Source organism: Zootoca vivipara, chromosome 2, assembly GCF_963506605.1.
Source record: "Zootoca vivipara chromosome 2, rZooViv1.1, whole genome shotgun sequence".
Taxonomy (NCBI): Eukaryota; Metazoa; Chordata; class Lepidosauria; order Squamata; family Lacertidae; genus Zootoca; species Zootoca vivipara.
The window spans coordinates 1,137,444-1,154,353 of record NC_083277.1 but is presented as its reverse complement, the minus strand read 5'-3'; the positions used below and the strand labels follow the sequence as shown (position 1 = coordinate 1,154,353).

Sequence of the window (16,910 nt, the reverse complement as noted above, 5' to 3'; positions counted from 1 at the left end):
TTTTGTGGTGCTGCAGGGCAGCAAAGTTTTGGATCCACGTTTTTTATAGTCCAGTCGGTAGTCGTGGCTTCCAGATGTGATATGACACTGGATTTGTTGGAGTTGTTTTTAAAAAAGTGGAGGATCCATGAGGATCCGTGTAGATCCGCGTTTTACCTTCTTCCGTCTTTAAGGTGCTACTGAAGGAATTTTTTTTATTTTACTTCGATCCAGACCAACACGGCTACCTACCTGTCCCCCCCAAGGGTCAGTGAGCTCCGCTTCCTAGAGAGGCAGGGAGGATTGGAGGGGGGAGGGGGAGCCAAGGTGGGAGGGGGAAGGGCCTCCATCCACATTTCCGGAAGAGGAGCAGGTCGGCAGAGGAGGAGGAAAAAGAGGTGCAAAATATTATTATTATTATTTGGGGGGGATTTGGGGTTGTGGGGAGGGGGAGAAGAATGTGCTTTCCTCCACCTGAATCAGCAAACAGGGCAGCTGGGGAGGGAAGGGGGCTTTTGGGCGGGGGGGGGTTGAAAGGAAAGTAGGGGAGTTCCCCCTCCCCTCCCCCTTCTTTCTGTGGATCAGTCGAGCGGGGGAGGGGCTGGTTTAGGGATAAAGGAGCCCCTCCTCCCCCATCAGTGGGGACCCCCGCCCTTTATATTACAGGAAAGGAAATCGGAATAGAAGAGGGATCAAGGTAAGCGGGGGGGGCAGAGAGGACAAAGAGGTAGAGCTGCGGGTTGGGAGGGAGGGGCGATGAGTGGGGAGAGAAAGCGGGAGAGACCCCCCCCCCCCGAAGAACAACTCCCTTCCTGGGCGCTATCTCCACAGGCCCCGATCCATGCAATCCGGCTGCAGATGGGGGACCCTCCATTCTCAGGGTTCTCATTGCAAGCCCCCCCAAAAGAAACCAGCCTTCCTGCCTTTTACTATGGAGGTGCGGGGGGGCCTTTCTGCAGAGGGAGCACCGGCAGGATTTGCATTGCAAGGTCTCCTTTGCAGCGCAAGGAGGTGCTCAGCTGTCAAGAGATGCTCAGCTCCCCTGCCCCCCCCCGCCAGGACCCCCATCCCCAAGCAGGGCTGGGACTTGAAGCAAGACCCCCATTCCGCGCCCCTCTGCGTGTTCTGGGTTCCCCCTGGCAGGCATCTCTGAGGCAAGGCTTGGTGGGTCCCTCTTGTCTAGAGCAGGGGGGGCCTGAACTTTTCTGAGACACATTGATTCCACCACTTGGGGAAGCAAACCAAGTCAGGGGGGAGGAGATGTCCAGCCAGAAGCCTCCTCCCTTGGGAAAAGGGGTGCCCTGGAGAGCAGTCCATTCTGTGAGCTGCCTCCCCTGCTATATGAGGTGGGATAGATCCTGCCCAGCCATAGATCCACCACTCGGGAGGATGAGGACAGAGAATTTGGGTGCAACTTGCGCTATTAATGCTCCCCTGAGATTTCCTGTAACAGGAATAGCAGCTCCGCTGGGGCACCTCCTTGCATAAAAAAATGAGTAACAGAATGAATTTCAACAGGGACAAATAAAAGTCAGCTCCTGCACAAAGAGAGGATGTGGGACACCTGGCTTACTAGCAGGACATGTGAAAAGGATCTAGGGGTCTTGGTGGACCACAAGCTTAACATGAGTCCACTCTCCACAGGGTGTTGCACCAGCAAAAATTTGGTAACAGTATTCTATGACAGGGGGGTCCCCTAACTAAGGCCCGGGGGCTGGATGTTGCCCAATTGCCTTATAAATCCGGCCTGCGGACGGTCCGGGAATCAGCATGTTTTTACATGAGTAGAATGTGTCCTTTTATTTAAAATGCATCTCTGGGTTATTTGTGGGGCATAGGAATTCATTCATATTTTTTTTTCAAAATATAGTCCAGACCTCCTCAAGGACTGAGGGACAGTGGACCGGCCCCCTGCTGAAAAAGTTTGCTGACCCCTGTTCTAGGCTTTAGTAAGAGCTGTTTGGCAGGGGAACCGACTCTCATGAAAGCTGGTGTTTATTTATTTAATAAAATTTATTTTTAAAAATCTGCAAAGTGGTTGACCAAATCAAACAACAACAACAAAAACACCACAGCAGTAAAATCAAGAAAAATTAACAACCCTACTTTAAAACATACAAAAGCTAAAATATTAAGATTAAAATTACTTCAACTTCCTAAGCACCTAGTTATGCTTGCCTAAAGAAGAATGCTTTTAGCAGGTGCCGGAAAAGAGTCTAGCAAAGGCGCGTGCTTTGTTGCAAGAGGCGGGGAGTTCCAAAGTGCAGGTGCCGTCACAGTAAAGAACGCAGTACAGATATTATGTGGAACCTGTAGTAGTGCTTGAAACTACTGAAGGGGAGGTTTTATTTCTTGTGATTCCACCATGCTCTGTATTATCTGAAAAGGAATACATTTATTTAAAAAACATGACTTATTCCCGAGCCAAAAGCGCATAAGATGGGCTCCAATCCTATTCACGCCTTGCATCCAACTTGTACCTAAAACTCTGCACAAGCCTGCACCATAGAGTTGGAAGGGACCCCTGAGGGTCATCTAGCCAAACCCCTGGGGGGGCAATGCAGGAATCTCAACTAGACCATTCCTGACCGATGGCCATCCGTCTTCTGTTTCCCCCCTCAGCCAGGACAGAACAACGGAGACTGGAGGTGTGGGGGGGAGATACATTTTGACAATGGGGCAGATTTGTCAGGCGTGCGCAGGGACAGCTTGAAGACTTTACACAAAGAGGAACCTCACATGGGTTTCCCCGCATGTAACGTAACAGGCAGGGAGCCAGCTCAGATAGAGAGAACGACCTTGGGGGAGGGGAGGACAAAAGAGTACCAAAGTCCGCCCATTTTATCCTCTTTGGGATGGTGGCGCTAGGGCTCGGGGACCACCCTCCCAAAATATTTACTTGTCTTCAATGCATTGTTACCACCGCTATTCTATAGTACAGATCCTTTTCAAATTAAACACTTTGTCTAAAATTAAAACGGCGGAAGTAATCAGTAGCATAGATATCAAAGGGAAGGCGAGAGAATCGTCCCTCACAGATACAAGGGAGACACAGATACACAAGCACACGGAAGTGAATAATCCGGCCTTGGGGAGAAGGGTGGGAATGTAGAGTGTGCTGTACTTCGCCTCGCGATGGGGGAGTGAATAAAAGTCGTGTGTCTAGTAGGGTGGTGCTGAAATCTTTTTTTTTTAGCCTGCTCTAAAGGTCTTATCTTACTAAACTAGGGATTATATAGCTATATCTGAAATTCCATGCATTTCAGTTAATAGCTTGACCCTGTTCCACTGAATTGAAATTTCAGCCCTCGCGGCATAGGAAAACGGCCAAGTAAACAGCTGTTTTTGTGGAGGAGGGTCTAGGAGGGCAGTAATTCTTCCGTGATAACTTGTCACCCCCTCCATGATGGCACCTGGGGCAGCCTCCCCCCCCCTTTCCTACGCCCCTGCTGGGAAGTCAAGGAGGAGGAAGTTAAGGTAGTTATGATCAGTTGGGCTCAGGATACGGGCGTCCTGTATTGCTGACTGAAGGGGGACATCTGTGGAAAACAACCATGAAGTTGACTGCGTGCTATAATATTAAAGAAAAGATGTAATACAGATGGTATCTCACCCCATCAAAGCTATCGAAAATGTATAAAAACATAGTGAATAACTGTTGGTGGTGTGGGAAAAATAATGGAGACATAGACAGTGGTACCTCTGGTTGTCTTTGTCCATGGAGTCTTCTTGGCAGGGATACTGGAGTGGCTTGCCAGTTCCTTCTCCAGGTGGATCACGTTTATTCAAAACTCTCCACTATGACCTGTCCATCTTGGGTGGCCCTGCATGGCATAGCTCATAGCTTCTCTGAGTTATTCAAGCCCCTTCGCCACGACAAGGCATTGATCCATGAACGACAACAACCTCTGGTTAGAGGAGTTTGTAACCTGAAGCGTTTGTAACCCAAGGTACCACTGTAAAGTAATCGAAGCACCTCCCGCGCTCCTTCTATTCAAACCATTTCTGCCTTTTCAGTTTGTTGGGTTTCAACCCTTAATGCTTCTCCTCCTTGTGAGTCCATTGTGTGTTATTCAAAACAGGGACTGTCTGGATATCCCCCCCCCCTTCACTTACAATTGCTGCTTAATTTTAACTCCCATCTCCAATAAACATAACTAAAAGACTAACAAAGAGAGAGAGAGAGAAAAAGAAAAACGATAAAAGGCACTTTTTAGGGAAGTTTTTAATGTGTGACATTTTAATATATTTTTAATCTTTGTTGGAAAGTGCCCAGAGTGGCTGGAGAAACAAAGCCAGATGGTGTTGTAGTCGTTTAGTCGTGTCCGACTCTTCGTGACCCCATGGACCAGGGGTTCCCAACAAAATTTTCTCGAGGACCCCTCATCGAGCCGCTATTGTGACAAGGACCCCCATTAATTCCTAATCCTAAAATTAAAAAGTGAGAGCCAAATTAAGAGTCTTTTTATATTTATACATTTTTTACAGTTACAACAGAGTACTCCATCAGTATACAGTTAGTTTTAATTTTCAGTTCTTAATGAGATGAGTTAAATCTGTCCTTTGAGTCCATTATTTCTGAAATATTAGGTTCCAAACTTGAAACTTTCACTCTGAAATCCGACCGCATGTCGAGCCGATTCCTATATTTGTTTTTCATGAAACACATGGAAGAAAATGCTTGCTCACACCGATATGTGGTTGCAAATGGAAGGATCTTTTTCATTGCCTTATCTCCAAGTTTCTTGTTTACAAACACTACTGTTTTGCAAAGAGGCAGCGCGCGCCAGGGAGGAGGGAGTGGAATGGAGAAGACAGGGTACCTGCGCAGTAGCGCACAAATGAAGCCGACGCGCGCAAAGCATCTTGGGGAGGTGAGCGTTAGTAGAATGCACGTGCTGCCTCTTTACCTAGAATCATAGAATCCTAGAGTTGGAAGAGACCACAAGGGCCATCCAGTCCAACCCCCTGCCAAGCAGGAAACACCACCAAAGCATTCTTGACAGATGGCCGTCAGGCCGTCAAGCCTCTGCTTAAAGACCTCCAAAGAAGGAGATTCCACCACACTCCTTGGCAGCAAATTCCGCTGTCAAACAGCTCTTACTGTCAGGAAGTTCTTCTTAATGTTGAGGTGGAATCTTCTTTCTTGTAGTTTGAATCCATTGCTCCGTGTCCGCTTCTCTGGAGCAGCAGAAAACAACCTTTCTCCCTCCTCTATATGACATCCTTTTCTATATTTGAACATGGCTATCATATCACCCCTTGACCTTCTCTTCCCCAGCCTAAACATACCCAGCTCCCTAAGCCATTCCTCATAAGGCATCATTTCCATTTCCGTTTTGGTTGCCCTCTTCTGGACACGTTTCAGCTTGTCAGTATCCTTCTTGAACTGTGATGCCCAGAACTGGACACAGTACTCCAGGTGAGGTCTGACCAGAGCAGAATAAAGGGATAAGATTACTTCCCATGATCTAGATGCTATACCCCTATTGATGCAGCAAAGAATTGCATTGGCTTTTTTAGCTGCTGCATCACACTGTTGACTCATGTCAAGTTTGTGGTATACCAAGAATTCTAGATCCTTTTCACATGTACTGCTCTCAAGCCAGGTGTCTCCCATCCTGTATTTGCAAAACAGTAGTGTTTGTAAAGCGCCACCTAACGGCATACAGCAGAACTACTGCCTCTATCTAATTCTAGTTTTGCGGACTTCCTGTTTGCTCACGGATCAAGATGGAGTGCGGGATCGTTTCTGCTGAGCGATCCTGAGCTTTGCAAGGGTAAAAAGAGGTTTCGCCAGGGCTCCGCGGACCTCGAAACCCAAGGATAAAATCCTTGGGGACCAGGGGACTCGGCTGCGTTCGAGTGCGACTCTCCAGCTCGGAAACCGGGCTCACTAGAAGTCCGGAGGGAGCAGGATCGAGACGTGAACGCTGGAGTCCATTCTACCCTGCAGAGTGCTGCCTCGAACTCCTAATGAGAAGCGGGCAAACACCCTGAATTTAAAGTTTGGTTCCAGGACCCCAAGATAAAGAAGAAGAAACAACCATAATTATAATTTCAAGAACAGTAAAGGGAGTTCTGGAACCTTGGAAAAAGGTATGAAGGAAAGGGATTCTTCTAGGCGCTGTCGGAAATATGGTGCAGGAACGCCAAGCTATGAGAGAGTCAGCGTTTAAGCAAGTGGCTGAGTAAGTTTAAAGGCAGCAAGATTTCCGAAAGAGAAAGAGAGAGGAAAGCAAGCTGTAAAACGTATACAATGTATCCAACAAAGAAAGACTCAACTAAGTGCCCAACTAAGATTGGAACTTTGTATCCACTACGGAGCTTAGAATCACCAGACTTGTTTCCCGGCTGGAGAGGAGGAGAGAGAAGTGAAGATAGACTCCACATTATAGAGCTATGAATGGAAAACGCCCCTGTTGGAGGACGGTAACTTAGGACAATCTAGTATAAAACGGGCTTTTGAACTTATACCCCCTCGAAATTAGCTAAACTTTATTGACTTTATTGACTTAGTGGGAATAGCATAACTAAAGTGCCTTCAGGATACGCAAGCTTTGAAGCAAAGCAAATCAGAAGAGGACGGCCAGTTTTTTTAAGAACAGAAGAAGATTTAAGTGCCAAGGAATCATATATTATTATTATTATTATTATTATTATTATTATTATTATTATTATTATTTTAAAGATCCGTAAAGGACAAATGGTGGGAAAGTATAACATGGCTTAAGGGGGCTGGACTGATAAGTGGTCACTTGTGATTAACTTATTGATACTGCTTTTGGATTGTGTTTAAAGGTGAATAAAGGAAGACTGCCAGGGGGATAGGACCTCTAGTGGGGGAAGAAGGTATAGCACAATAGTAAAGAAATACAAGGAGACCTTAAAATGCCTCGCAAAGGAGTAAAAATAAAAACCCCTGAAGAGAGAAGACCTTCAAGATCAGAAATAGAAGGGGATGGGGATGGGGTTCTAATTAAAATTCTGGAAGAGATTAAGCAAATAAGGGCAGAATTGAGGGAGAGTGAGAGGAAAATAGGCAAACAATTAGCTGAGGTAATAACTGAACTATCAGGACAAATAAAGACACTGGAAAATAAAATCCAGACAGCTGAAGAGCAGACAAAAAGGATACACATAGAGGTCAGAGGAAATAGGTTAGAAGGGGAAAAAATGAAAGGACAAATAACAGAAATAACAAAAACACAGGAGAATATGTTGGACAACCTGGCGCTTCTTCAAATGAATGAAAGGTCAAAGAACTTAAAATTTTGCGGTGTCCCAGAAATGGAGGGGGGAAACCTAAGGGGTAAATTAATTAGAGAAACTGCTAGGTTGCTAGATTTGAAAGAAGAGGAAGTTGATTATATGATAATCAATGCATTCAGAATAAAGGTTAACTCACCCATAACAAGATCAAAAAAATGTCCAGGGGTCTGTTTAGTAACATTGAGTTCAATAGAAGCCAGAAATACAATTATGAAGAAAAGTAGGGAGGAGAAGTGGTATATAGACGGGAAACCAATTGTGGTGTACAGAGATATTCCAGACCGGTTTTTATTTAAAAGAAATGTTTACAAAGAGTTGACAAAAAAATTGACTGAAAACAAAATAAGGTTTCGATGGGATTACCCTGAAGGCGTATTATTTTATTACAAGGATGAAAAATTTAAGATTAAAACAGAGCAGGAGATGAAGGAATTTGGAAGAAGCCACAAAGAGTTGGGGAAAATACAAGGAGTGGTAGAGGAAGCTGATAGAGCTAAATAAGAAACTGAGCAGGAAATACAGGAAATATATATATATGTATAGATATATATAATGATAAGAGGGTGGAAAATTAAGCTTAGCAGGTACTCATGCCAAGATTGAGAAGAAAGTGGAAATTCCTTGAAAATTAGAAGAAATTTTAATAGATTATATGGACAATAAATACCAATGATGGGAGACTCTAATGGGGTCCCTTCTATTGAAATGGTTAGTTTAGTTTTGTTGTTTGTTTTGTTTTGGGGTTTTTTAGGTTTGGAAATTGTAGGAAATTTTATTAGTGGATGAATGGTGATAGTAAAAATAGGATACAAGGAAAAAACAAAATCAACAGCAAAAACTTGACAGTAGGGCGAAGAAACACTATGAAAAGAAATATGTAAAAATATATCAGTAAGATGTGTTGAACGTATTAATACTAGCAAATTGAATTCAATCTCATAACTAGATGTTATAAAATACTTTATTACAATAAGATAACAGGGTATGAATATTAAAACATAACATAGGACACAATTCATTAATTTGGTATAGTAAATACATGATTGATTAAAAGTCAGTTATATACTGTATGTATATTCAATGTTATGTTTATAATTTGTGAAAGAGAGAAGAAAATTAAAACGAACTGTGAAAATATTAGCGAAAAAGGGAAAGATGACAGAATGAAGACAGAAGAAAGAAGAATGGAAGTCCAACATACAAAGTTGAATAGAAATTGGACTTAATAATATTTTTGGTTTTTGTTTCTAGCTTCATGTTTCTCCCTCCCTGTCTTTTCTTTTATCCTTTTCTTTTCTTTCTATTTGACTGGAAATTTAAGAATTTAAAGCCATGATAGATATAATGAATATAATGTAATGAACATAGAAATGGAAAATGTAATAAAAATTATTGCAAAAAAAAAAATTCTAGTTTTGCGCTAGACTCTGCTCATGCAGGAAGCGGCCAAAACAAAAAAATCTGTTATCATACAAAATATATTTAATATATTTTTTTTTCTAATAGCATCTTGCGGACCCCTCTGGCATAGCTCGCGGACCCCTGGGGATCCCTGGACCACCTGTTGGGAACCACTGCCATGGACCATGGCACGCCAGGCACTCCTGTCTTCCACTGTCTCCCGCAGTTTGGTCAAACTCATGTTCATAGCTTCAAGAATACTGTCCAACCATCTCGTCCTCTGTCGTCCCCTTCTCCTAGTGCCCTCCATCTTTCTGCCATCAAGGTTGTGTCATCTGCATATCTGAGGTTGTTGATATTTTTTCCGGCAATCTTAATTCCGGTTTAGGATTCATCTAGTCCAGTCTTTCGCATGATGAATTCTGCATACAAGTTAAATAAGCAGGGAGACAATATACAACCTTGTCGTACTCCTTTCCCAATTTTGAACCAATCAGTTGTTCCATATCCAGTTCTAACTGTAGCTTCTTGTCCCACATAGAGATTTCTCAGGAGACAGATGAGGTGATCAGGCACTCCCATTTCTTTAAGAACTTGCCATAGTTTGCTGTGGTCGACACAGTCAAAGACTTTTGCATAGTCAATGAAGCAGAAGTAGACGTTTTTCTGGAACTCTCTAGCTTTCTCCACAATCTCTCTAGCTTTCTCCATAATCCAGCACATGTTTGCTATTTGGTCTCTGGTTCCTCTGCCCCTTCGAAATCCAGCTTCCAGTTCTCGGTCCACATACTGCCTAAGCCTGCCTTGTATAATTTTAAGCATAACCTTGCTAGCGTGTGAAATAACCGCAATTGTGCGGTAGTTGGAGCAATCTTTGGCACTGCCCTTCTTTGGGAATGGGATGTAGACTGATCTTCTCCAATCCTCTGGCCATTGCTGAGTTTTCCAAACTTGCTGGCATATTGGGTGTAGCACCTTAACAGCATCATCTTGTAAAATTTTAAATAGTTCAGCTGGAATATCATCACTTCCACTGGCCTTGTTATTAGCAGTGCTTTCTAAGGCCCATTTGACTTCACTCTCCAAGATGTCTGGCTCAAGGTCAGCAACCACACTACCTGGGGTGTACGAGACCTCCATATATTTCTGGTATAATTCCTCTGTGTATTCTTGCCACCTCTTCTTGATGTCTTCTGCTTCTTTTAGGTCCTTACCACTTTTGTCCTTTATTATGGTAATCTTTGTACGAAATGTTCCTTTCATATCTCCAATTTTCTTGAACAGATCTCTGGTTTTCCCCATTCTATTGTTTTCCTCTATTTCTTTGCATTGCTCATTTAAGAAGACCCTCTTGTCTCTCCTTGCTGTTTTTTGGAAATCTGCATTCAGTTTCCTGTATCTTTCCCTATCTCCCTTGCATTTTGCTTGCCTCCTCTCCTCCGCTATTTGTAAGGCCTCGTTGGACAGCCATTTTGCTTTCTTGCATTTCCTTTTCCTTGGGATGGTTTTCGTTGCTGCCTCCTGTATAATGTTACGATCCTCCATCCATAGTTCTTCAGGCACTCTGTCCACCAAATCTAAATCCTTAAACCTGTTCCTCACTTCCACTGTGTATTCATAAGGGATTTGATTTAGATTGTATCTTACTGGCCCAGTGGTTTTTCCTACTTTCTTCAGTTTAAGCTGGAATTTTGCTATAAGAAGCTGATGATCTGAGTTACAGTCAGCTCCAGGTCTTGTTTTCGCTGACTGTATAGAGCTTCTCCATCTTGGCTGCAGAGAATATAATCAATCTGATTTCGATGCTGCCCATTTGGTGATATCCATGTGTAGAGTCGTCTCTTGTGTTGTTGGAAAAGAGTGTTTGTGATGACCAGCTTGTTCTCTTGACAGAACTCTATTAGCCTTTGCCCTGCTTCATTTTGAACTCCAAGGCCAAACTTGCCAGTTGTTCCTTTTATCTCTTGATTCCCTACTTTAGCATTCCAATCCCCTGTAATGAGAAGAACATCCTTCTTTGGTGTCATTTCTAGAAGGTGTTGTAATTCTTCATAGAATTGGTCAATTTCACTTTCTTCAGCACCGGTAGTTGGTGCATGAACTTGGATTACTGTGATGTTAAAAGGTCTGCCTTGGATTCGTATCGAGATCATTCTGTCATTTTTGAGATTGCATCCCAGTACAGCTTTTGCCACTCTTTTGTTGACTATGAGGGCCACTCCATTTCTTCTACGGGATTCTTGCCCACAGTAGTAGATATGATAGTCATCCGAACTGGATTCACCCATTCCCTTCCATTTTAGTTCACTGATGCCCAGTATGTCAATATCTTTTCTTGCTATCTCATTTTTGACCACATCCAGCTTATCATTATCCATGGTTCTTACATTCCAGGTTCCTATTCGATATTTTTCTTTACAGCATTGGACTTTCCTTTCGCTTCCAGGCATATCCGCAACTGAGCGTCCTTTCGGCTTTGGCCCAGCCGCTTCATCAGCTCTGAATCTATTTGTACTTGTCCTCCGCTCTTCCTCAGTAGCATGTTGGACGCCTTCCGACCTGAGGGGCTCATCTTCCAGCATCATAACTTTTATATGCCTGTTGTCTTTGTCCATGGAGTTTTCTTGGCAGGGATACTGGAGTGGCTTGCCAGTTCTTTCTCCAGGTGGATCACGTTTAGTCAAAATTCTCCACTATGACCTGTCCATCTTGGGTGGCCCTGCATGGCATAGCTCATAGCTTCTCTGAGTTATTCAAGCCCCTTCGCCATGACAAGGCATTGATCCATGAAGGGGGATGTACAGTATACAAGTTATAAATGAAATATTAAAATTTCAATACCACATTTCTACTCTTAAAAAATAATAATAATATAAGAGGAGGTGCAAATTCATGTGTGTAATAATCCTTTCTTCTCTTCCTAGAAAACAAATAGGAATTTCTCCACCTTTCGCCCTCCAAAGCAATGACGAAGGCAGTCAGAATTCTGGGAGGCCATGTGACCAATGGGAATAACGAAGAAACCATTTAACTTCATGGAGTGTGGAAAGAGAGAGGAGAAACAATTTTAAAATATGGAGTTTGGGAAGAGCTTCACTGACAGCGGAACACTTAGAAAACTTCAACGGACTCACACAGGGGAGAAACCCTTTAAATGCATGGAGTGTGGAAAGAGCTTCAGTCAGAGTGGAAAACTTAGAAACCATCAACGGAGTCACACAGGGGAGAAACCATTTAAATGCAAGGAGTGTGGAAAGAGCTTCCATGCTAGTGGAAAACTTAGAAACCATCAACGGACTCACACAGGGGAGAAACCCTTTAAATGCATGGAGTGTGGAAAGAGCTTCAGTCAGAGTGGAAACCTTAGAAACCATCAACGGACTCACACAGGGGAGAAACCATTTAAATGCAAGGAGTGTGGAAAGAGCTTCACTGCTAGTGGAAAACTTAGAAACCATCAATGGACTCACACAGGGGAGAAACCCTTTAAATGCATGGAGTGTGGAAAGAGCTTCAGTCAGAGTGGAAACCTTAGAAAACATCAACGGACTCACACAGGGGAGAAACCATTTAAATGCAAGGAGTGTGGAAAGAGCTTCACTGACAGTGGAACACTTAGAAACCATCAACGGATTCACATAGAGGAGAAACCCTTTAAATGCATGGAGTGTGGAAAGAGCTTCAGTCAGAGTGGAAACCTTAGAATTCATCAACGGACTCACACAGGGGAGAAACCATTTAAATGCATGGAGTGTGGAAAGAGCTTCACTCGGAGTGGACAGCTTAGAAACCATCAACGGACTCACACAGGGGAGAAACCCTTTAAATGCATGGAGTGTGGAAAGAGCTTCACTTGGAGTGGAATCCTTAGAATTCATCAATGGACTCACACAGGAGTTAAACCATTTAAATGCATGGAGTGTGGAAAGAGCTTCAGTAGGAGTGGACTCCTTAGAATTCATCAACGGACTCACACAGGAGTTAAACCATTTAAATGCATGGAATGTGGAAAGTGCTTCAGGCAGAGTGGACAGCTTAGAAACCATCAACGGACTCACACAGGGGAGAAACCCTTTAAATGCATGGAGTGTGGAAAGAGCTTCAGTCAGAGTGGAAACCTTAGAAACCATCAACGGACTCACACAGGGGAGAAACCATTTAAATGCAAGGAGTGTGGAAAGAGCTTCACTGCTAGTGGAAACCTTAGAAACCATCAACGGATTTACACAGGGGAGAAACCATTTGAATGCATGGAGTGTGGGAAGCGCTTTACTGAAAGTGGAGCACTTAGAAAGCATCAACGGATTCACACAGGGGAGAAACCATTTAAATGCAAGGAGTGTGGAAAGAGCTTCACTGACAGTGGAACACTTAGAAACCATCAACGGATTCACATAGAGGAGAAACCCTTTAAATGCATGGAGTGTGGAAAGAGCTTCAGTCAGAGTGGAAACCTTAGAATTCATCAACGGACTCACACAGGGGAGAAACCATTTAAATGCATGGAGTGTGGAAAGAGCTTCACTCGGAGTGGACAGCTTAGAAACCATCAACGGACTCACACAGGGGAGAAACCCTTTAAATGCATGGAGTGTGGAAAGAGCTTCACTTGGAGTGGAATCCTTAGAATTCATCAATGGACTCACACAGGAGTTAAACCATTTAAATGCATGGAGTGTGGAAAGAGCTTCAGTAGGAGTGGACTCCTTAGAATTCATCAACGGACTCACACAGGAGTTAAACCATTTAAATGCATGGAATGTGGAAAGTGCTTCAGGCAGAGTGGACAGCTTAGAAACCATCAACGGACTCACACAGGAGAGAAACCATTTAAATGCCTGGAGTGTGGAAAGAGCTATAGTCAGAGTGGAGACCTGAATTCACATCATCGAACTCACACAGGGGAGAAACCATTTGAATGCATGGAGTGTGGAAAGAGCTTTACTGAAAGTGGAGCACTTAGAATTCATCAACGGAGTCACACAGGGGAGAAACCATTTAAATGCATGGAGTGTGGAAAGAGCTTCACTATTATTGGAAACCTTAGAAGACATCAACGGACTCACACAGGAGAAAAACCATTTAAATGCATGGAGTGTGGAAAGAGCTGTAGTCAGAGAGGAGACCTTATAATTCATCAACGGACTCACACAGGAGATAAACCATTTAAATGCATGGAATGTGGAAGGAGCTTCACTATTATTGGAAACCTTAGAAGACATCAACGGACTCACACGGGGGAGAAACCATTTAAATGCATGGAGTGTGGAAAGAGCTGCAGTGAGAGTGGAGAACTGAATTCACATCATCAAACTCACACAGGGGAGGATCCCTTTAAATGCATGGAGTGTGGAAAGAGCTTCAGTAAGAGTGGAAACCTTAGAAACCATCAACGGATTTACACAGGGGAGAAACCATTTGAATGCATGGAGTGTGGGAAGCGCTTTACTGAAAGTGGAGCACTTAGAAAGCATCAACGGATTCACACAGGGGAGAAACCATTTAAATGCATGGAGTGTGGAAAGAGCTTCAGTACGCGTGGAAACCTGAATTCACATAATCAAACTCACACAGGGGAGGAACCACTTAAATGTATGGAATGTGGGAAGAGCTTTACTGAAAGTGGAGCACTTAGAAACCATCAACTCATTCACACAGGGGAGAAACCATTTAAATGCATAGAGTGTGGAAAGAGCTTCGCTGCTAGTGGAAAACTTAGAACCCATCAACGGACTCACACAGGGGAGAAACCCTTTAAATGCATGGAGTGTGGAAAGAGCTTCAGTCACAGTGGAAACCTTAGAAACCATCAACGGATTCACACAGGGGAGAAACCATTTGAATGCATGGAGTGTGGGAAGCGCTTTACTGAAAGTGGAACACTTAGAAAGCATCAACGGATTCACACAGGGGAGAAACCATTTGAATGCATGAAGTGCGGAAAGAGCTTCAGTCAGAGTGGAAAACTTAGAAACCATCAATGGAGTCACACAGGGGAGAAACCATTTAAATGCATGGAGTGTGGAAAGAGCTTCAGTACGCCTGGAAACCTGAATTCACATAATCAAACTCACACAGAGGACAAACCACTTAAATGTATGGAATGTGGGAAGAGCTTTACTGAAAGTGGAGCACTTAGAAACCATCAACGGATTCACACAGGGGAGAAACCATTTAAATGCATGGATTGTGGAAAGAGCTTCAGTCAGAGTGGACACCTTAGAAATCATCAACGGATTCACACAGGGGAGAAACCATTTAAATGCATGGATTGTGGAAAGAGCTTCACTGATAGTGGAACACATAGAAAACATCAACGGACTCACACAGGGGAGAAACCATTTAAATGCATGGAGTGTGGAAAGAGCTTCAGTCAGAGTGGAGACCTGAATTTACATCATCGAACTCACACAGGGGAGAAACCATTTAAATGCATGGGATGTGGAAAGAGCTTCAGTACGCGTGGAAACCTGAATTCACATCATCGAACTCACACAGGAGAGAAACTATTTAAATGCATAGAGTGTGGAAAGAGCTTCAGTCAGAGTGGAATCCTTAGCAAACACCACCAAAGTCACAAAGGGAAAACCACTTAATTATATGAAGTGTAGATAGAATTTCAGTCCTGATGTTATTACAAAACATAAATGGACTCCCAAGGAGGAGAAGCTGGAAAGTTGAAACCCAACAATCTACCAACAAACTGAAAAAGCAGAAATGGTTTGAATGGAGGGAGGGCGTGAAGTGCTTCTCTTACTTTATATGTATACTAGCTGGCCCTGCACACGTTGCTGTGCGTTAGTCTGTGAAATGGAAGGTAATAGCCCCCCTTCAGGTCCCCCTGAGCCTCAGAGTCCCCCTGAGTCGAGGCGAGACACTGTGGAGAGGGCAGGTTTCATCCCTGCGTCTCTCCCCCCCCCGTTCTGACCCATTACGTATCCCTGCCCTCTATTGCCCCTCTTACCTCCACTTGGCCTAGTCTGAAAAGCGGCCTAGTCTGCAAAGCCGAGGTGAGATATTGTGGAGAGGGCAGGTTTCATCCCTGTGTCTCCCCCCACCCTGTTCTGACCCATTACTTAACCCTGCCCTATATTCGCCCCCCCTTACCTCCACTTGGCCTAGTCTGGATAGCGGCCTAGTCTGCAAAGCCGAGGCGAGACACTGTGGAGAGGGCAGTTTTCATCCCTGTGTCTCCCCCCACCCTGTTCTGACCCATTACTTATCCCTGCCCTCTATTTGCCCCCCCAACCTCCACTTGGCCTAGTCTGGAAAGCGGCCTAGTCTGCAAAGCAGAGGTGAGATATTGTGGAGAGGGCAGGTGTAGAGGAATGCAGCTGGAATTCCCTGTCCTAGGCAAGGTTTATTAGTAAACCATCAAGCAATTTACTACGTGACCCCAGGCACCAGTCTGTCTGTTTACACATCCTGCTTGTCAGCATGAATGATGTCGAAGTTAAAGGTTAATGTGTACTGACCATGGAAAAATGCTCAATAAAAGAGGCTGGAGCTGAGGCACATCTCAGCATTCCTTGCTCACTCTCTCTGCATCTCCTGATTCCTGTCTCATGATTTTCTTCGCACCGAGTGTCGGCTGGTTTTTCCGACAAGTGCCCCGTGTGAGGCTTCGTTCTACGCCATCGTTGGAAGGACGTACGTCGTGGTCCTGCATCGCTACTCACCCGCCCGGCAAGGGCTTCAGGCGCCTATATCATCTTCGGATCCCCGGTGAGTAGCCCCCGCTACTGCTTATCCTTCTCTCCCTGCATTACTATGGGCACCTCGCTCTCCACGGCCCAGAAACATTTTTTGAAAGACTTACAGCACCTGCTGAATTCCAACAGTCAGCATGTATCAGAGGACGATTTAATTGCTCTCATTAATATCATCACAGAGCATTGCCCATGGTTCCCTGAAGCTGGGACCTGGGAACTGGACAAATGGGATAAATTGGGCGAATATTTTCACGGCCACCCCAGCATTGGGGTTCGACCCTTGAGCGCTTGGGGAAAAATCAGAGCATGCTTGGCCCTAGTAACACCAAAGAATATTTTATTGGCCGCATCTTCCGCTGTACCAACAGCCCCACCTGTTTTGTTCATCTATCCAGCCTTATCACCTCCACCAGCTCCACCGTCCGGACCGCCACCTGGCCCACTGGCCCCGCCACAGCTCCCGCCTGCATATGCCCCCTACAAGCCCCCAGGGGTACCCCCGGCCGCCGCTCCGCCAGCTCCGCCTCAGCCAATAATGCCAAGCCT

At 44.4% G+C, this 16,910-nt stretch overlaps 1 protein-coding gene across 2 annotated transcripts; it reads left to right on the top strand.

Annotated features, from left to right (window-relative positions):
- Positions 1–313: 313 nt before the first annotated feature.
- On the top strand, positions 314–15,271 carry LOC132591671 (zinc finger protein 208-like). Of its 2 annotated transcripts, none has more exons than XM_060271118.1 (2): positions 314–377; positions 11,577–15,271. In XM_060271118.1, exon 2 carries the CDS (start codon positions 11,727–11,729, stop codon positions 15,246–15,248), a length of 3,522 nt encoding a protein of 1,173 aa, XP_060127101.1. In that variant the 5' UTR covers positions 314–377; positions 11,577–11,726; the 3' UTR covers positions 15,249–15,271. The 2 variants fall into 2 exon arrangements, with proteins under 2 accessions (XP_060127101.1, XP_060127102.1); XM_060271119.1 differs by having other exon boundaries at positions 334–377; positions 8,758–15,271.
- Positions 15,272–16,910: the final 1,639 nt, after the last annotated feature.

Excerpts from the sequence above, each read along its gene's own strand:
- LOC132591671 (XM_060271118.1), top strand. The coding sequence starts at position 11,727 with ATGGAGTTTGGGAAGAGCTTCACTGACAGCGGAACACTTAGAAAACTT.